General features: G+C 36.6%; 1 protein-coding gene across 1 annotated transcript in view; it reads left to right on the forward strand.

The window, feature by feature from the left end:
- The window catches only part of LOC121410035, a 38,236-nt gene extending 16,657 nt beyond the window's left edge, over positions 1-21,579 (forward strand). Inside the window, exons 6-17 of the mRNA XM_041601854.1 lie at positions 1,330-1,486; positions 1,791-2,695; positions 3,507-3,677; positions 4,302-4,418; positions 7,979-8,125; positions 12,836-12,993; positions 14,475-14,755; positions 15,915-16,116; positions 16,925-17,030; positions 17,861-17,975; positions 18,179-18,333; positions 18,842-21,579. Of these exons, the coding sequence (XP_041457788.1) occupies positions 1,330-1,486; positions 1,791-2,695; positions 3,507-3,677; positions 4,302-4,418; positions 7,979-8,125; positions 12,836-12,993; positions 14,475-14,755; positions 15,915-16,116; positions 16,925-17,030; positions 17,861-17,975; positions 18,179-18,333; positions 18,842-19,678 (3,351 nt within the window). The 3' untranslated portion in view covers positions 19,679-21,579. The remainder of the gene's footprint in view (positions 1-1,329; positions 1,487-1,790; positions 2,696-3,506; positions 3,678-4,301; positions 4,419-7,978; positions 8,126-12,835; positions 12,994-14,474; positions 14,756-15,914; positions 16,117-16,924; positions 17,031-17,860; positions 17,976-18,178; positions 18,334-18,841) is intronic.

Genomic DNA, 21,579 nt, shown 5'->3' on the forward strand with positions numbered 1-21,579 from the left:
ATTTATATCTGGTGGGTGTTTCATAAAGCTGTTCGTAAGATACAAATGACTTTACGCACGACTGGTGACCCTTTCTTGTGCTAAATGATATCCCTGTATAATTGATTTATCACCTAAGAACATGTTCTAGTCGTGCGTAAAGTTGTGCGTAACTTTACGAACAGCTTTATGAAACACCCTCCTGGATAGTTGTTCCAAAATCATCAGCTACAACTGACAGAAAATAATTCTGATTCATTACGCACTATTTATGTTGGCTTTAGTCATGGACCTATAAGAGATGGCACAGGTATTAACAAGAGAATTCCTTTGATGCAATGATAGTCACTGTCTGCGGATTATATCTTAATGAAAACATACAGGTGTTTTTACAATAGGGATAACCAAGGCTTCTCTGATAATTTACAAAGGAACACTTTTCTTGGTCTTGGTTTTTGTTGGCCGATGTCTCGAATCAGAATATGCCTTTCAGTTGATATTATTTAGATCTAGAGCAACAAAATTGAATTCCAGGCGATTTTTTTCTGATTTTAAAATTTGTTGTTGATGCGCAAACTTTTGCACTCACATAATGATCTCAGTAACAATGAGAGAAACACAATCTCTACAAGCCATGTACCATATATCTCTTAAATATTAGGACACTGTTATTGGTTTATAAATGATAAACAATGAATCACACTATAGCCTCTACATGTATCTTGAAATATGGATACATTTTCCAATTTTAAAACACATGGCACTAAGATTATTAAATGTTTTAAACTAAAACTGAATGTTGATATTCCAAGATTTAAGTGATTAATTATCTTCTATGCACACAGTTCTTTGCAATATCAATATTTAATCATGAACTGCTTTTAACCCATGGCCTTATTCACAGTGACGATCATAGGATCAAAGTAGACGAAAATGTAGAGAATGTTATTCAGATAACAATGACCATTACAGGTGGGTATTAATTGAAGTCATTCATTAACTGATGAATGTTCATCTTTTGTAGGTCCATTGTTTTGAATGCCCTTTTTTTCTCAGTAGGTATATTTGCTCCATAACCAGGTGGGTATTAAACTGTTTGTAGATGACAAGCGACTTTGCGAATAACTCCTTTCTCAGGAACTACATCCATACAAATGGCAATTTGTTGCATATAACTTACCTCAAGAAAGGATCGCCAGTCATTTGTAAAGTCACTCATCATAACTTACTAACAGCTTTATGAAACACTCACCAGTTGTTATATCATGATATAGAAAGCTCTACTTTAATACTTTTTCTAACAAGTGAGTTTGTTTATATTGAACCATATATTTGGCCCCCTTTTTTAAGGTCCGTGGGCAAAGATCAACAAACAAGGACTTTAGAAATCCTGGAGGATATCGAAATAAGGGGAGAGAACAGTACCAAACCTATGTCCCACCGCCAACTGATGTACCCAAACCTAAAACAAAGACAGTGGTTTTTGTTGAAGCTTGTGCACAAACAGGTGAGTCTATTGTTTAGAAAAATTATATTGAAAATAGAATATTTATGTTGACCTACATATATGTATACATATATATAATGTTAATTAAATCGTACTGAATTACAGGTCAATTTTGGGGAGGTTATTTATATAGTTTAACCTATGTAATTTAATTTTTGTGTCATGCCGATACAGGGTTAGTCCAATCACATTACTAGGAATAGTATTTCAACATTCAGAATGTGACTACCATGAAACAATTTGTCCTATATTTATGATTCTTATGGAATTTTGCTCATTTCTTTCTCATACATTTCATCAATAGATTTTCCAGAATCTATAGCAAACAAGCCACTGTCAGATAAAACAAGTAACCTTGCATCTCGATCCAAAACCAAGACACGGAAGAAGTCCCAAGGTAATCAGACTGGTAGAGATGCTTCAAGTTCAAGTGATTCAGAGGTTGAGAATACTCCTCATGATAGTGATAGTGGATACTACAGCCCCCTTCATGCTCAACAAAATAATACAAGCTCAGTGTCTAGTTATTCAACTCAAACTGGGAAACCAACTTATAGCAATGTAGCCATGGGTGGTAAGAGTGTTTCTCATCAGACAAGCAGTACAGTGGAACAAGGAACATTTACCCAGCCAACTCACCCTATGGTAGTCCCTCAAAGACCTCCACCAGCACCTGCTGCAGTCCCACAGAGAGGGCCCTTCACTCCTGTCCAACCTGCTATGCCTACATTCAGACCTGTAATGCCAATGAGCTACGCAAATATGCTGACTAAAGCTAGGACTGTTCATCCACCTCCTCCACCATTGGCCAATCTGGGATACCAACAGAGACCACCCAATGTTTTCCCAACTCAACCACCGCCTACCTACAGAAACATGGCAGTTAGTCCAGCCCCAATGCTCCAACAACAACAGAGGAGAATGCAGTCTCCTGTGCCTGCCCCTCAGAAGCCACCTGCAACTCTAGAGGACACTCCTAGGAAACGGAAGCAGAAACGAATCAAAGGCAGGAAAGATGCTGAGGTTGAGGTGGAGAAGCCTAAGATGGTGAATGCAGCCTCCTATTGCAAACCACCACAGATACAGGATCAAGAAGAATATCCTGGTTTGCCAATGGGTAGTCCTGCTGCAAACAAGCTCGGAATGAATCAAGGAGGACGTCCAATCAGCTACAGTTCTGTTGTTCAGCAAAGACCTCCTGTCCATCAGGTACATTTCATCAATTTGAGATTATATTTCCATGATTTTTTTTATAATTTTAATGTTATAGTTATCCTTTGCCTTCTTTATGCTATCTAGCTGTTACTAGGCTTTTTGAAACAGTTATGATGGTGGGCCCCAAGTCTGCGCACCTAACAATTTGAGTTGAGATTTAACATGAATTTCTTCTTATTTCACAAAATCTTTTGGTTATTAGTGTTACTTATGTTTTTAAGAGTAAGTGTACCAAATTTCTCATTAAAAAATGAAAGAAAAGAAAAGATTTTCTTGAAAAAACCTCGGGCAGTCATTTTCAGATTGAAAAAAAAAATGGTACCCCATGTCTGCGCACTCATTCACTTTGCACACGATTCAGGGATTTTGATGAGAAAGGCTGCATTTTGAAGCCGTCACATGAAATGCCCTGAATTCATTATTTTTCCACCATTTTGAGTCAGATTTTTAATGAATACCTGTCTATGTATTGCATGTGTAAAGTTTGTGCTCGTTGCATATCTTCTTTTACTAGAATCGCGCAGATACTCGGGTGTGCAGACTAAGGAGACCGCGCAGACATGGGGGAACTGACCATACTTCTTTGATTGATATTACATACATTATTTTGTTCCTTGTCAGAAGATCTGGCTTCTGAGTGGTTGTATTATGTAATGTTTAAATACATTGAAATTGAATTGAATTGATTGAGATCTGTCTCATCCCAATGGCATAACTTAATTTCTTGCCTGTAGGGCGTCATCAATTATTTCCCCTAAACTAAAGTCATATGCAGAAATGCTGATGAAAAGTTTGTTGTTCTCAGGTGAATGAGAGTTCTAGTGAGGAAGAAGGTGAAGATGGAGGAGATCAAGGAAGTATAATTAAACCTGAAGAACTCCTTAGTCCTGCTAATGTGATGAGTACTATCAAAGAAGGCAAGAATGCACGCAAGAGACGTAAGAAAGCAATGATGGCAACACAAGCTGCTGCTAAGGTGAGTAACCATCATTACTAGCTAAGGGGGGCAATGAAAGCTGTCACCACCGACAATTTCAGTAAAATCCTTGGTTTTGATTGGCTGAGAAACACTGGTCTCAGACTTATACTGTCAGAAGAGAATGACAACATGTCATTGATGACAGGCTTAAAGAAACAATGTAAGGAATTGATTTAGAAAGGAAAGCTAAATTAAAACTGGTCATAGATCAGATCCATAAATCATCCTATGCCAGCTTTTCTGTGTAGGTTCCCTGATCAAATGAAAGAGTCAATCAGAACACCTAGAACTTTACCCTAACATCCGAAGCAACCCTGACCTTCCCCATGTAACACTGGTTTAATGACAATAGAGCAATGTTTCATAACACGCTCCTTTTCACTGGTTCACTAGTCTAGTATTATAAGCAATAATTTTTAACTTCGATAAACAGCTAGAGATGAGATTTTACTGTGTGTGCTGTGTAAAATGTATGTATAATGCTGCTAACTGTAGATTTAAGGTCAATAATGTTCTTCAGTAAGAAAATTCAAGTTCTTATGATGTGAATACTAAAAGGATATCACAATTTTCATGACCTATAAATGCCTTTTCATTTCATTATTTTTTGTCCTTGTTTAGGAATACTCTGAGATCACAGAAGAACAGAGACAGTTGCATGAGAATATGAAGAAACAAGGAAAGAGAACAAAAATGCCTATTGAGTTTGACCTTGGAGACATGCTCGCTGCTCTAGAGGTAATTGAGGTCTTTCAAAAATGATAATTAAAATACTTGGGTGAAGATAGTAATGCTCAACCCGATCTGCAGTTGAGACACCATCTGAAAAATAAGTTTTGATGTATTACAGATCAGCATTATTTTAAGATAATAACCAATGGTATTCCAGAGAAAGAGTTTTTTTTACTCAACTAATTATCAAGAGCAGTAAAAGGCGATATCTGGCCTCGAAATAGGATTTTGGGGGGGCAAGGCCACTTTTTTGAGGGGCACTTTTTCACTGAGGCCAGGCAGCAGAGGGCACCAAGGCCATACAGAGGGGCACCAAGGCCACTTTTTAAGGGGCATGTAATAAATTATTTGTAGGTGTTACAGTTTCGCGGCGTGGGGGGGGGGGGCTTTCCACAGTCGATGTTATACATCAGATTCATTACCAAACCACATTATTTACTTAAGAAAAAATGAACTTTAATAGTCTGACAACACTCACTGTATAAGGTTTTAAAAGAAAGTTTCATTATTCTTCAGAATCACTTCAGGACAGGATAACACATCATTGCATTGCTTTGAGTCTTGAATTTGACATCCAACATGTAACATGTACATATTAACAAATCAAGTAAAAGTACCTCTGGTAGAAGTAAATTTCATCTAATTCTTTATCCAAATTACCTCATGGCATGCCAAGTAGGCCTGGGACGAATACCCTTTTTGCCATTCGATTGTTTGCCAGAGGAAACATTCGATTAGTTCGATTAATCGAGATTCCTGGAATATCAGAAATCACGCACTCAAAAATTGACCTACTTCCATGACCTAGCGGTAGCTGCGCTTATTGATATGGGCTGATATGATGGGAGTGGAACTTGGAATAAATGCATTGTATACAAGGAACATGTACTTGTACTGTGTTTGTCATTTATCCCGCCCTCTATACACACAATGAACGAATAGCAAAGGAGTTGTACTGTGTCATTTTATCCCGCCCTCTCTGCACACAATGAACGAATAGCAAAGGACTTTGAGAACTGTGCGTGACCGCTATGGTGCATGGATGTTAGGCCTGGGACGATTGTCATTTTTACCATTCAATAATTTCCTGAAAAAATAATCGAATGATTCGATTGTTCGTCGGGAATCAGGTCTTTTAGGTCACAATAGTTGACCTACTTTATGGTGACCCCCACCCCATGAATAAATCTCCATCAAAGTCACATGTTTAGAATAAATGAAAGTAGGACCTTTTTCCCCTTCTCCATGATATTTATATCAAAAGAAACTACATGAAATGAGATTAAAACTTTCAGTTTATTGTTCCAATGAAAATCCTTCCTAAATCCATGCTGGTACTCTGGTATTATGCATGCATCCCTCCAAGTGCCACACCCCTGCATATGAATGAATCAGCCCAGATCAGAGTTCAAAGTCCAAAGCCCAAAGATGTAAACAACTCATTCATGAACTATTCTTTGAGACTGACCCCAGGTGGAGCATTTCTTGAACAATTACATCCCTTGCCCACACCATGTCCCCGCCCCCACTTGTGGCACTGCCCACGATTCTACACATGTATTTCAAAAAAATATTTTGCAAAATATTTAATTTGAAATACCTTTTAAAATTACGATTTTTTATCATTTGAACCTACATGTATAACTGGGTCTATTTTTGGAGACTAGTCGAGAAAGTACCGGTGAAGACTGGCACATGTTGGAATGTAGTTTTCATTGTGTGAGGGGGATAGAAAAAAGGTTGCATTATTGTTTTGAAACATGAAAGGAATTCTCCGGCTCCCACCCTTATCTTTCTCTCTCCCTCACACACACACAGATGGGGGAGGGGTCAATTTATTTCTGAAGTCATGACCTCTCCTGATAAGGGAACCACTGCCTTCTTCTTTGTTTCCCCAAAAGTTTCATTGGCTATCCGAAGGTCCAATCAGCTCAAGTGAGCTTGGTTGTGTGTTTTCTTATTGTTTTGTGCACGCAGACAATGAACTCATTTTGTGTATCAAGGGCTCGTCCATTCTTATGCTGCAGCTTACATAGCATATGTAAAGCGCACTAGCTGCCGGCCGGCCGCTAGCGGTGTATAGCTAGCTCATCGTTCGGCGCGGCTTCAGACTAGACTGCATACATGCACTGGACGTTGCTGGTAAAGCTAAGATATTGGATACTTTTTGAGATCGGAGAAGTTTTCCTCGCTCAGAAAAAAAGGTGCAGACTTTCAAAAGGGGCACATTATATATCAGAAAAAGGGCACATTTATGAGAAAAAGGGCACCACGGCCATATAAAAAAGGGCACATTTTTAGTGGCCGTAACTTTTAGCAAAAAGAAGAAGGGCATGACGGCCAGTAATGGGGGCATCGACGGCCATGGCCGTCGATGGCCGTCGATTATTTCGAGGCCTAAAAGGCGATATCGTAAATGTTTTAAATTTATGGGATGCTAGGAGAAGTGTGTTAAAATAGTCTTGTTGGACACTTTGGTATTAATGTTAAGGAGAAAATTATTACCAGTTTTAATTTCAGTTAAAAGTCCATATATTGATGAGGGAGTTATGAATTATCTGAACTGGAAGTGAAATTCTCATATGATGATTTTAGTTCCTCATGAAGTCTGAATGGAGCAATAAGCATAATGCCAGGGTTGATTAACATAAACCCAACTTTGTGAAATCTAAGCTGAAAATTTTCACACTGAAGATTACCAACACAGATAAGCACATGTAGGACAGTGTATTTTTCCAACATTATCTTGCATAATGTTCTTATCAAATTGGAAATATTATCTTCTGTATCAGGTGTATATTCTTTATATATGGTTTATTTGAATATTTATGTCATTTATATTTTCTGTTATGTTTTACTTATTGTAATTATTGCATTATAAATTTTGTTGGAAAAATGAATGAATGAATGAATGTATTATAATTGCTTGAAAAAATACACAACACCCTTATTTATATAATTCATCCGCCATTATACATTTCATAACATAATCGATTTGGTATTTATTTATACTGCAAAAGAATTTGGGTGATCATTTTATTGAATGACTTTTTAATTATTTCTATCAACTTAATGTACTCTATCTACATGTATATCTACAATGATATAGTGACAGTTAAACTTAATTTTACATGACTTTGTCATGAAATCATTGTTTGCTTCATACATTACATGTAATTAGCCTTCAATGCCATGATAGATGAATTAAAACATGTAGGCCCGTATTCTGAACTCCGGTTTAAATCAAACCCTGGTTTTAAGTTGTGGTTTAACTATGGAGAGCCAATTAGGGCACAAATCCTTGATAGTACACATTTAATTCATTAACTCATATGACACCCAAATTGTTCATATTTGTCTGGGAATGATAACTGAATTATTTTTCTTCTTTATGAAAGCAAAATGAAACAAAATAGTAAACATAAGAAATATACAATATAAACAGAATTTTTAATATTTGGCTCCCCATAATTTGAGCACAGAGTTAGACTGAAGTTAAATCCGATTTCAGAATATGGGCCATATACTCTAATGGTCCTTGTTATAAACTTGATATACATGAACAGAAACAACAGCAGGAGATACGAGCCAAGCAACAGCAGCAGATGATGCATAGAGGGCCAGTAGCCCCTAGTAGAAATGTCCAGTTTGCCCCGACTGTAGCTACAATGGCTCCATACTCACAAACAAGACAGGTCAAGGATGTAACAAGGGTAGGTCTACTTCTACATTGATTCTTGATATATCTGGCATCAGTGTTCTAATGTTTTATCTGGTGAAGGGTGAACATTCACCACATCATTGTAAAAGGTATTTATCTTTCAACTATAAAATATGAAAAATATTAGGAAAAACGTGTTAAGCACTGAAGAAAAATAAAACAAATATTTGTGCAAGACTTTGCTAGAAATTTATATGCAAGTGAATCGAAATATCAATCGATGGTTAAATTCATTTTTTTTACTGTTTTAAGGAGATCGGCAATTGGAAGACTTATGGTTGATTCTGGGACCATTACAATTTCCTTGCATCCCCCTCCCCATGTGATAGGTAACAAAGTGAATTACTCACCAGGGGGTCTTTTCATAAATGTGTTTGTCAGATGTGTGTGTTGTTACATGCAAAAGTGGTGACCATTTTACGTGGTATGGTATACTCATATGTAGATGTCTAAGCACTGAGTAATTGGTTCAAGCCACGATTAAAGTCTTATGAAACACTAATCTAGCTTGGTTTGATCACATGGCATCAATGCCTTTGAAGCTAATGTTCTTTACTTTTCGCCTTTATGAAAGGAACAAGGCTCTTGTTCAACCTTAATACTTAGAGACATTATCAAGCTGTATATTCTCTTTCTGTTCACAACATCTGTGTAATAAAAAAAAAGCCTTTTCTCCTAATAGTAACATATTTGCAAGTGCTACCCAATTGATAAAAAAAACTTTCACACAAATTGGCATCTCAATTTAAAATATCTGTACATATTAGAGCCTAATGGCTAAAATACTAGCCAAAAGTGATGTTAGAGGGTATCTGTTAACTAAAGAAAAATCTCTACGGTTTTTGATATATGTAGTGAGTTATTTTGACCTATTGTTAAAGGAGACACCCGAAGAATCCAAAGTATTTTATAATGCCTTTTTGTGGTCATCATTGTTAAGGGGAAGTATTACTAATCAGATATATAACTTCACTTTTCAAAATAGTCATTAGAGTTTGCAGAAATCAGCTCTCAAAAATGATTTATTTTCATGCCATATTTCTGCCTTCCATCGGTCCTCTTGCGAGCTCCAGCTGAGTGACGTCACACAATGAGCGTGAGCAGCTGAGCTGACAGCAGCCCATTGAAGACGATCTTTCCAATCAGCGTTTTTTGCTCTTAGAATTGTTTATTCCTCACAAGATTGGTCTTGTTATATAGATAAAAGTTTGAATTTACTGAACAGTGAAATAAAGTGCACATTTAACGTATTTTGGTAACCGATATTTAGCTTAGAAAAAATGATTTTTTTTTTCAAGAAATATATTTGAACAAAGCATATTTTCACTTAGAAATCACACTTGCGACAAATTGATATTATAATCAATATAAAGCATAGACATTCTTCGTCACGACTGAAAAAAAATTATGAAATTTCATTACGTAACAAAGTCAGGAACCACAAAATAACATGGCAATATCCATCGCGAAATGATTGAAATTGCAGTTGAATTGCCGAAACATGATTAGCCCACAGCGGCGAGCGGACTTTGTTTCATATATCTTAAAAGCCCACCGTAATGTAGGGAATGGTCTGTGGCCAAACGTGTTGGCCATCGTTTTGTCGTGTGCGAGGACCCTGGTTCAAAACTCGGATTAAATTGGGTATTTTTTTTTATTCCTTCTCGTCCCTACCCAGCTTTTTTTCTTGTGAAATCCCATTCAGACCTGTATTTATCAAATCTTATTTAATTGCTGCTTTTGATTTTCAAGTTCTTGATTAGATTCTACTCTTATTTGGGATGGGAGGGGTACAGGATGAGTTAAAAGTCAAGTCCACATCAACTAAAAATTATTTGAATAGAGTATATTCCCTTGCTGTTTTTACTCAAAACAGTCACAAAACAATGATATGCAAATTAGTGTTGTCACTCACATCACATTCGTTTCTAATTTTTTTGTGGCATTTTGTTTTTTAATTCTTTGCAGATTTGAGTATAGGAATTTCTTCATCCGAACACAATAGGTTACATTTACGGAACTGTAACTCTAAATGTTATTTGGAGGAATTAAAATCCCTCTGAAAATTTTTCAGAAAATAAATAGAAAATTAAATATCAAATCTACATGTCATGTAAATATATCAAACAACAAAATACAAAAGAACTTAGTGCGTGTGACATAACGGTTAGTGTAATTTGCACATCGACACAGATGAGCATATCATCGTTTTATAAATTAGGCAAAATTTCTCAATGTTAGAGTAGTAATTATATAAATTTGAATCAAAGTTTTTATGAAATTTCCTGCAATATCTTATTTTTCTTTAAATTCAAATGAATTTTTGATTGTGTGGACTTCTCCTTTACTCTTAATGTAGGGAATGCATAGCAATATTTATCCAGAAACAAAATTGTCTTAAAATATGCAAATCTGTAATTGGGCACATGTTCACTTTTCTTTCATCCAGGCCACTTCCTCACACCCACCAGGCTTACAGTCTTAGAACAAAAAAAATGATGAACCATCACACAACAGCACACAACATTCAGTGCTTCACAATAAATATTTCACTTCTGTTCATACATGTACATGCAATAAATATTGTGGAAAACAAATAAAAGGCGTACCCATATTCAAATACCGTTTAAAAGGACAAATATATTATACCTTTCGAGAAAAATCAGCACGTTAGATATCTGATAACAAAACACAAATATGGGGCACTGCAAGAAACTTATGTTCCATTGCAAATCAAGCGTAAGTCTTAAATTCAAATTCAAGCGTAATAAGGTCGAGTTGCAATAGCAGTTCAACTACATGTACATGTTTGTCTTTAATCAAAGGACTTACCCTTGATTTGGGACGTGTGATTGATTAGAAAATTTCTTGCAAAATGCCCTAATAACATTAAAATTGTTTTTTTCGTTTTAAGTTGTGTGTTCTTATTTTCGACAAGCTGTATTCCTGTCCAAGTCAATTTTTTTAGTTCTCTCCAAAACTGTGCTCAAAATCGTTTCCAAGATCGATAAAGATAAATTTTCTGTTGCATCATTATCAGTCCAAAACTTGCACCGTAGCTCCTGGAAAGAGTGAAGAAAAAAATGGCTATATCCAAATCAGTAAGAGGACATGATGGAATCTCCCAGATTGAAGTAGCGAGCAGAGACCAGAAGTCACCAGAGTCAGCAAGTGTGCAGATCTGTGTGTAGAAGAGAGAAAAAATAAAGAAATAATTTAAATAATCAAATCAAAGTATGAATTTCATTATCTTGATGATTGACGACGTGCGGTGGCATGTAATTCCCGGTCAACAACAAATAATAGTAGGTTTAGACACCTGAAAAATTCCACTCAGAACACTGGTGCTCTACCTCAACGCTCAAGTGATGTTTGTGTAGGCCCCACTCTACTTACCGCTTAGCGGTAGTGAATCACTTGAGGTACGGTACTCTGTGTCATTACAAAGAGTGCATTTATCTTCATTGTTTTATGTTGAAGGCATTACGCATTCATATGTAGAAGCACTCTAATCAGAAAGAAACACCAGACTCTAGTTTTGGCCAGGAATCAGCATGATCAGGGTAACCACTGCTGAAAATTTGTCTTGCTTCATGACATCGGCATTATGGTGATATAATTCTGTGTATCTGGATGTATACGATACAGGGCCCTCCTGAGCATAAACGCATTGGGTACTAGACCTGTGTATAATAAAAACTTAAACATTTGGCCTTATCGTGAAAACATTCGGCCTTATCGTGAAATTTGGTGTTTGTGCGCTCGTTGTGTACAAAGTCAATGGGAGTGGATCACCGCCGTTGACGAAATAAACGGCAGTGAATGGACTGGTGACAAAAACTACGATAATGCCAAACATTCCTCTGAAACAGCATATTTTCAGCCATGGTCCATGCCAGTGCTCCTAAATAATTTAATCGCCTGAGTCCTGACCAGTTTATTTAGAAATCTGACTGAAGTCTTTGTGAAGAAAAATCTGCTGGAATTGTGCAAAAACATTATTTCTAAAATAAAGACTTTTTAATTTTAATAGTAGTCATGCCAAAATGCATGATTCTAAAATTATATCAGATCTGTATCTGTCATCTGACCTGAATGCATCGTCAGAACAAGTACAGACTACAGTTTCCAAACATGCTTACCTTGACTTTTGACTGGATCAAACAGTGCAGCGTAACCTGCATCGGCAGCAAGTGAATGGGACCGTACAGCTTGGAATCAGAGCAACACAACGAAGACTGTCGAGTGGACAAAATCGGTCTTTCCAGTTCATAATTCAATAAAAATGGATAAAGTAACACAGTTCTGGTTCTCTTATAGTCTGAAGATGTCGAAATCGGATATCACAACACATGAAGAAAACGGTAAATTCGAAGAAAAATAGAGACCAGGAAGGTGTATCAGTGTATTATGCACAGAGAGATAGTGTGTAGTCGATCATGTGACGTCATTATTCTCGACTGTTTTCGATCGCGTGAATGTCTGCCTGGGGGCGGCTGGGGGGCTGAGAAGGGTCTCTATTAATTTCATTTCTTGCATTTCCACAACATCTGTAAGACTTTTTAGTGACATATTTGTGTATAAAAAGACAAGACCTTTCCATTCATATATAATTTGTCTATAATCATCACTTTCGTGAATTTTCTTTGTGTGTATCCTTTAAGCATGTCTGTATCCCGTTCATATTTTTTCTTATTGACAGGGTCATAATCCTCTTGACCTATCTGCTCCTTTAAAGAGAGGGAAGGAGAGAGAGTTACCAACAAAGAAGAAACCAAGCGCTCTTAAAAGGGTTATCTTGAAAGAAAGAGAGGAGAAGAAAAGGTTGCGAACCCTTGAAGAGAGTCGCCTCTCTGATGAGTGAGTATTTAAGTTGTCATGGTGACTTGAGGATATTTAAAGTTTTCTTTGTCAATTATGGGTCAAAACATGCTTGATTAGTTACCCAGCTTTAGCTATAGAAGTCTTTTAGTGGGCTATTTCATCTAGCTGTTAACTTTACACATGGCTTGTCACCCTATATTGTGAGAAGTGAGGGCCCCCCCCATTTTTTTAACACACTGGGCATTGGGTAAGGTATGTAATGAAGAAAATGTATTTTATCAGTTACAGGCAATGTTTGCAGTTAGAGTTGTTTACTCACTTTACTATTGGTATTTAGAAGAGCAATGTGAAATTCTTGCTTGGTGTCTTTACAGATTTGGAGGGCCAGGCGTATGGTGAATATATCTAGAAATGTATGTAATAGAAATGTTTTAGAGGAATTTGATTAGTAGGAAATTCTTTGACTGTACTATTGTCCATCAGTGATGTCCATGTTGGGAGAATTTAGTAGGACATACCCGATTTTGCTATGTGTACAATGTGTAGTGACATTCACATTCAGCACTTGTTTCATAAGGGACTTGGTCATGGTGGATTATCTATTGTTATTAGGGGTGCTCTAACAATGTTCAGCACGGTCGGGTCGGCGGTCGTAGTAACAATGTAGTGCATGGCCAGGTGCCAGTGTTTCACAGAGTTTCAAACACACTAGCAAACAACACAATGGTGGTAAGCTTCCATTGTCTTCTCATTCACTGAACACCTTTCAAAGTGTTCTTTGATTTAGCAAGAGCTCATGGGCTCAATGCTCACGGACTATACGTAGTAGCCCTGGAGTGTATAAATGGATGGACAAGTAAAGAACATGGATAACTAACTGGATGGTATCATAAATGTTCATGTTACCATAACAGACAACTTTCAAACATAAGTTTAACTTAAATTGATCTAAATGGAGCTTGTTGGATGGTCACACTAGTAATAACAAGAGTGACAATATACACATAAAAATCCATAAACAAAATAAAGAGATATGAACGTCCTGATTAAAAAAAAGTTTTGAGGTGGCCTTATTGTTCAGCATGTAATTAGCGCTATTACAAAGTAATGTGAAATATATTTTATGATTTGAATGCACTCAATAATGTTTAAGATGCTTCTTTGTCACCAAAGAAAGTATCATTGTTCATTCATAAAATTATGCATACCTGGTAATTTATTAAGTGCTTTATAACAAAACTTATGGATTCTTTTGGATACCTACATTATGGATAGACTTATGGATATACGTTTTGATGAAGCATTCTTAACAAGCTTTTAAGAATGTCAACGGTATGTTGTCTAGTAAATGTAATAGTTAACGTCATAATTATGAGAACTGTTGCAATGATTTGGGCTGAATTGGGAAAAAAACACAACTAAATATATTCAGTGTATGTAGGTGTGTATTTGTAAAGGTAACAAGCAGGAGAAGCGACATCAGTCCTTATCTTTTTACCTCTTTTTACTTATTGCAGAGAACCAGCTGGTGATGATGATGACGATGATGAGGAGGAGGAAGAGGATGGAGACGAGGAGGAAGGAGAAGAGGAGGGAGAAGAAGAAGAAGATGAGGAGGAGGAAGTAGAGGATGAAAAAGGAGAAGCAACACAAAAAGTTGTTGATCCGACTGAAAGCAATGATGGGGGTGTACCTTTGGGATTATCACAGGGTTTATCTCAAGGATTATCTCAAGGATTCTCACAAGGGTTCTCCTATGGATTCTCTCATGGATTCACACAAGGATTATCACAAGATGGTATGATGATGGTGATGTTCATCATGATGATGATGGTGGTGGTGGTGGTGATGATGGTGGTGGTGGTGGTGATGATGATGGTGGTGGTGGTGATGATGATGATGGTGTTCATGATGATAATGGTGGTGGTGATATTGATGATGATGATGATGGTGAGGAGGAGGATGATGATTGTGGTGATACTGATGATGATGATGACGATGGTGATGATGATGATGATGGAGAGGAGAAAGATGAGGAGGAGGAAGGAGAGGATGATAAAGAAGAAGCAACACAAAAAGTTGTTGATCCAACTGAGAGCAATGATGGGGGTGTATCTCTGGGATTATCACAGGGTTTATCTCAAGGATTATCGCAAGGATTCTCACAAGGGTTCTCCTATGGATTCTCTCATGGATTCACACAAGGATTATCACAAGATGTTATGATGATGATGATGATGGTGATGATGATGATGGTGTTCATGATGATAATGGTGATGGTGATATTGATGATGATGGTGATGAGGAGGATGGTGATTGTTGTGATGATGGATGATGATGATGGTGATACTGATGATGATGATGATGACGTTGATGATGATGGTGGTGGTGGTGATGATGATAGTGATGATGGTGATGATGATGATGGTGTTCATGATGATAATGGTGGTGGTGATATTGATGATGATGGTGATGAGGAGGATGGTGATTGTTGTGATGATGGTGATACTGATGATGATGATGGTGGTGGTGGTGATGATGGTGATGATGATGGTGATGATGATGAGGATGATGATGATGATGATGAGGATGATGGTGATGATGATGGTGATGAGGAGGATGATGATTGTTGTGATGATGGATGATGATGATGGATGATGATGGTGATACTGATGATGATGACGATGGTGATGATGATGGAAAGGAGAAAGATGAGGAGGAGGAGGAGGATGGTGGTGATGATAGATGATGGATGATGAAGATGATGATTGATGGCAGTAGTATTGTAAATGATGGAAAATTTTCATAGCCCTTAGTTCATAAATCAAGATGACCTTTCAGACATTAATGAACCTCTTGACCTCCTAACCATGCTGTCAAGCCAAAGACTTATCATATGTCACTTCTCTTCACTGACCGTAACATCGACTATACATTGCTTTCTTTTTCCTTCACAGCTCCAAGTGATCGAGGTTCTTTCCCAGGGTTCAATGCATCTCAGAGTGACCTTTCACCTTTGAGTCAGATGTCACCCTTGAGTATGAGCCCTCTTTCTCCTGGGTCTCCGTTGAGCTCAGGCTTATCAAGCCCGGCTACTGGTATGGGACGTAGCAATCCAACCCAAGTTGCTACAAAGATACACAGTAGAAGGTTTAGAGAGTGAGTGTACAATATCTCTTTCCATTTGTAACAGATATGTACCATTTTACATGCAGTTAATTCATCAGATTATGCTTACTACAGTTGTGGGTTTTCTCACTTTTTGTGCAAGTATAGATATTTTCTTATTGGTGTTTATATGCCATTAAATGAATATGAATTGTTAATTCAGTCATTTAATCTGTTAATGTTGTAAATCAAATGTTGATTTCGAGCTTCACCTCTTTACATGACGAGGGATTAAGAAATGTACTACATGGTCCTGGGAAAGCCTTGTTAGGGAGTCCATTGAAACAAAACAAAACAAAAAAAAAAATCAATGCTCCCTTTTGTGAGAGCTTGTACAAAGGAAGTCCTGTTTATTGTTTTGAGTACTTTAATATAAGTCTTGTACTTGTTGTGAAGGAAGCACTATCCACTGACCAAAGTTGTGTAGCCAAGACTACTCACTCTATTTTCTTTCACTCCTTTGCTTGGACATATCTTGTGCATATAATTCCTTTTTAATCTGTCATGGTTTAGATGTAATTAAAAGACTTGTACAGCTTGCATCTTAAACAAGTAGTGCCATTGATACAAGAGATCTTCAAATAGTGTGTAATGTTGTGTTATAAACAGATAAACGGACATTAATAAATGAATTGTAAGAAATAAATCAGATATTACAGGCTGCTTAGATATAGATATTGTGGTTCTGTATTTTAGATCAGTTGGAATATTTTTCAATTCTTTATAAGATTGGGCCCATGTCAATGCACAAAGGAGTTATTAACATACTAGTTATGATGTATGTTGGTTACCTATTTAGGTATTGCAATCAAGTATTGGATAAAGACATAGATGCATGCTGTACAACTCTTCTTCAATCTCTCGTCAAGTTTCAAGACCGACAATATCACAAAGACCCAGCAAAGGTAGGAAACAACTCCACAAAATCAAAAATAAATTTTCTTGTAAATGTACATATGCCCCAACAATGCAAGAATAAAACTTTTTTATATAATTATTATTAAACAGGTGTAAGAAGAATCTCCAATTATTACTCCACCAGTTCATATCTACATACAGCATCTTGACAAAGCACACACTGGAAGAAGAATGTCTGACATATTGTTATATGAATATTTGATCTGAGATGGACTGAATACAACTCTTCATTAATTAGATAGTGGAATCTAAATTAATTTTCATAATTTTATCCATGTTAATGTAGAGCAGTATATGAACATTTAAAAATTACCCAATTAACTTTCTTTGTTTTTAACTTTTATTTCTATTATTCTGGCCACAAGTATGTTTGAAATTGAATGTCACCAAAAATACCGTTGAAATAAAAAAGAACCATTTATTTTATGGGTTAAAGCAATGCATACATAGTAACTTCTGTTGTAATTTGCATGATAAATTCTATTATAATGTTTTGGCCCCTACCATGTGTTACTGCTATAAAGATTAACCCAACCATTTTGTATTATGATTGATGTATTTGAATTAATTATGTTATATTTTATTATAGTTTATATTTGAATAAATTGAAATAGAGTAGACATGCCGAGCCAAATCCAAGCGGCCTAGTTTTCTTTACATCTGTAGCAAGGGAAAGGGGAAAGCTGCTAGTGTTGATCTAACCAATATTTGGATAATATATAATGACTTAATATGTTTTGTTTTGGAATATGGACAGTTCAATTTTGTTACAGAATGTTCTGCATGACTGCTTTCTTTTCATTGCTGATATCTGTAGGCCAAGATGAAACGCCGTTTGGTGATGGGTCTTCGGGAAGTTACCAAACATCTCAAATTGAAGAAGATCAAATGTGTCGTTGTCTCTCCTAATCTGGAGAGGATTCAATCAAAAGGTGAGTTTGAAATCCAAAATTGGCGCTTCGTTTGTTCAATTTATACTAAATTAGAAACATTTGCAATATCCCACGCATCAGAATGATGGAAGTTTTCTTGAGTTTTGCTGAATTCTCTTAAAGAAGTTTAAAAAATGATGAAATTATTTCCACAAAGAAATGTAAAACATATCTTCCCTTATTCTTTTCTCTTTTTTGTTTAGGTGGTCTTGATGAAGCGATGGATAGAATCAGTGCATTAGCCAGTGAACAGAATGTTCCTTTGATCTTTGCTTTGGGTCGGAAGGCGTTAGGGAGAGCAGTCAATAAAGTAGTACCAGTCAGTGTAGTCGGAATATTCAATTATGATGGTGCTGAGGTATATTTTCATTCTTCATTTTAATCATAGATCATGATGCATTGATTTAATTCAAGATTTTTTTAGTGATGAAGAAATAAACTCAAAATTATGAATACTGGTAAAATGAAATTGAATGATCTTTGTTTTTTATCATGAACAAAGCAGACAGAGGCTGTAGAATGAGATGATAGTTGGCCCTACACATTGACTTGACAAATTGGCTTGAAGTTTAGAAACGCATTGTGTTGCGGTCTTCATGTATGAGTGAAGTTAAAAAAGCTTAATCAAGAATTTGAAAACAAAGTATATATGTATGAATGTCACACGTATAATGGTTTTTCAAATTTTATAAGCCGTTTTGGCAATAAGGGACTATTTTTTTTTAAGTCGTGCTGTATAATTCTATGTCAGACAGCTGCACACCAGTCAATTTATGTTGCAGTCATAAAAATGAAAAAAATTAGCAAATTTCCATGTGATACCAGGAATATTATTTCTTTTCATCACTTTCATTTTGCCTACTCAGGATACATACAAGCAGCTGTTGGACCTATCTACCCGGGCTAGAAATGCTTATGCTGACATGGTACGTAAATTCCAACAGGAGTTGGAAGCGGCCAATGCTGCTAGTGCAGCTCGTATGGCCAAACATCGCCATCACATGGGTCACAATCGTAATCTCTCTGGATGCAGTGCCATCTCATTCAGTTCTGTCATCTCTGAACCAATATCTGAGAATTATCCTAACCCTGAACCTGAGGTAGATAGCCAAGGAAGAGAGATTGAACCAGATACACCAACTACACCTACCTATAGTCCACAAGGAGGAGGAGGGGGTAGTAGTAGTGATACAGGTCAACATCCTGGTGCTCCTATGAGAAGCCTGTCATTCACTGGTACTGGTAGCGTGATCAGTAACTCTACAGATGATACCATCCAGAAGGAAGAGAAAGATGGAGGAGGCAGCAGCGTTGGTAAAGACTATGTCATGTCTGAGACATCCTCACGTACCTTGACAGCGGGTGAAGGAGATCAAGATCTAGAGGAGGGGAGCAAAGAAGATGTCAGTAGACGGGAACTAGAAGAGCTTGAAGCTGGGTTAGATGATCAGGATCATGATGATGAAGATGAAGAAGAGGAGGAAGAGGAAGACGATGATGAGGAGGCAGAAGTCATCAAGACCGGTATCCTTCTACCGGAAGATGGTGCTCCTGAGAAGCGTGTGGCTGATTGGGTTGCTGAAGCACAGCAATGTATTGAAAGTCTTACTGTTAATGATAATACTGGAGATGGTGGTGGTGATATGACCAAGAAAGGAACAGAGGACAAGAAAGAGGAGAAATCCGGTAACAACTCACCCTAGCAAAGCAGTAAAATGCCTACTACAACAGACATATACACTGTTTCTTGTTTGTGGTTTAGAGTGAGTTACTGTTTTGATTCTTCTGTAAAAAACCAAAATAAGGCTTACTTTGTGATAACATGTGTTAAGGAAATATTGGCATTGATTCCCCGCTGCTACATTGAGTCAATGTATGGTAATGGCTGTCTGGTTATCAATAACATGTGTATTTCATTTCATAATCTGTTATGCAATTATTCCCTGGACATATTCTTAGTTTTATCTGATGTAATAGTTATATTATACTGAATGGCTTAGAATGAAATACCAGAAATATTCCAAGAGTTCAGGAAAATATTCCACGAATCGCAGATGAATATTGGCCCTAACGAGTGGAATATTTCTGGTATTTCATGAAATAAAGCCATCTGATATAATTATTATCATCTATTCCACCCCCCCCCTCTCAAAAAAAGAGGGAGCAGTTTGATTTAACAAGTCATATCACTTATCACATTTTGTCGTTATCACTTCATAAGATCAATTTTGGTCGTTGACATGCGACTTGCATGTAGTTCACTACAACGTCATCGAGCGTAGTCGTGGCTCTACGCTGCACATTTATTGTTGTACGCGTTGTTTTTATTTTCCCATGCTCATTTAACTGTTGAATATGCTCTCACCTTCAATAGCAAATTTTGTACAGGAGCCTATGGGATATTCGGCGGATTTCGGTCCTTTTAGGGATAAGCTCTGATACTGCTTGGGCAATTGATGCAGACCAAAATACACGTGTTAAGGCATCCCTAGAACACTGTTTATAGATAATACTTGTTCTTTCAAAGACGTACTTATTATTGTCTTACACATTTATTTATCCTATGCTAATCATGTATGGCAATGTAATATGATGTTCAATATATTATGTATGTAGACATTGTGTAAGATAGAGACATGTGGATCACATCTTTTGTTACTGGATGCTACTCATGAATGATTACAAGTATCTTAGTGAACCACTGTTGCGTGTATTACTGTAGTCAACATATTTAGATACAGGACTTGACGTTTCTGTTTGCTATCAATGCATGATGCTGATGCCTGTAATATTCTCGGCTGCTTTGGAAGAAATCTTCCCAAGTTAGAATGTGTTTTTCTTTTGAATCTGAAAGACAGTTCGTACATATTTGGGTTTTCAATAAGTGTTGATTTTTTTCCCATATGAATGTTGTTATTTGCTTCTACACATACGTTTAAAACAAATGCAAATATAGTGTTAATAATCAAGAAATGGTGCATGAATTTGATATTTACATTGTGTAATATAAATATGACTAAAAAATGGTAATGTGATTCAATGCTATGTGAATATGTATGTATTTCTATTTTAATCAAGAATCGTCAAATAACCATGTGGATTATTGGATGTATTTTATCTGTTTGCATGTAAACTCTTTTCACAGTTATTTCATGACTTTATCCTTGAGATTTTAAGACTGAAGTTACCTGATTTGCATGAAAGTAGCCATTTACTTCCATGGAATCATTTTTCAATGAAAAGTTTTGTATGAAAGATGTTTCATTCAAGCAATGTTTTCTTTCTTAAGACTAAACGTCTTTCAAAAAGACAAACATGAAAACTCTGAAAATCTGTGTATTGGAGCGTTAGTCTTTGCAATTGCTTGAATTCAAGGAGAACTTGGCAATTATAGTATGATATTAGAATTGGCATGCTTTCCATTTGGGCAGAATTGTTCTGCATACATTCAGACACAGTCAAACTACATGATATTAAAATAATGAGTTCTCTTCCACAGTAACATTTAAGTACAAGTTTGATTTATCTTTGTGATAATAATAATAATAATAGCGGTATTTATAAAGCGCCTTTTGCCTGAGGATCCAAATCGCTCCTATTATTA

Source organism: Lytechinus variegatus, chromosome 3, assembly GCF_018143015.1.
Source record: "Lytechinus variegatus isolate NC3 chromosome 3, Lvar_3.0, whole genome shotgun sequence".
NCBI classification, from domain to species: domain Eukaryota; kingdom Metazoa; phylum Echinodermata; class Echinoidea; order Temnopleuroida; family Toxopneustidae; genus Lytechinus; species Lytechinus variegatus.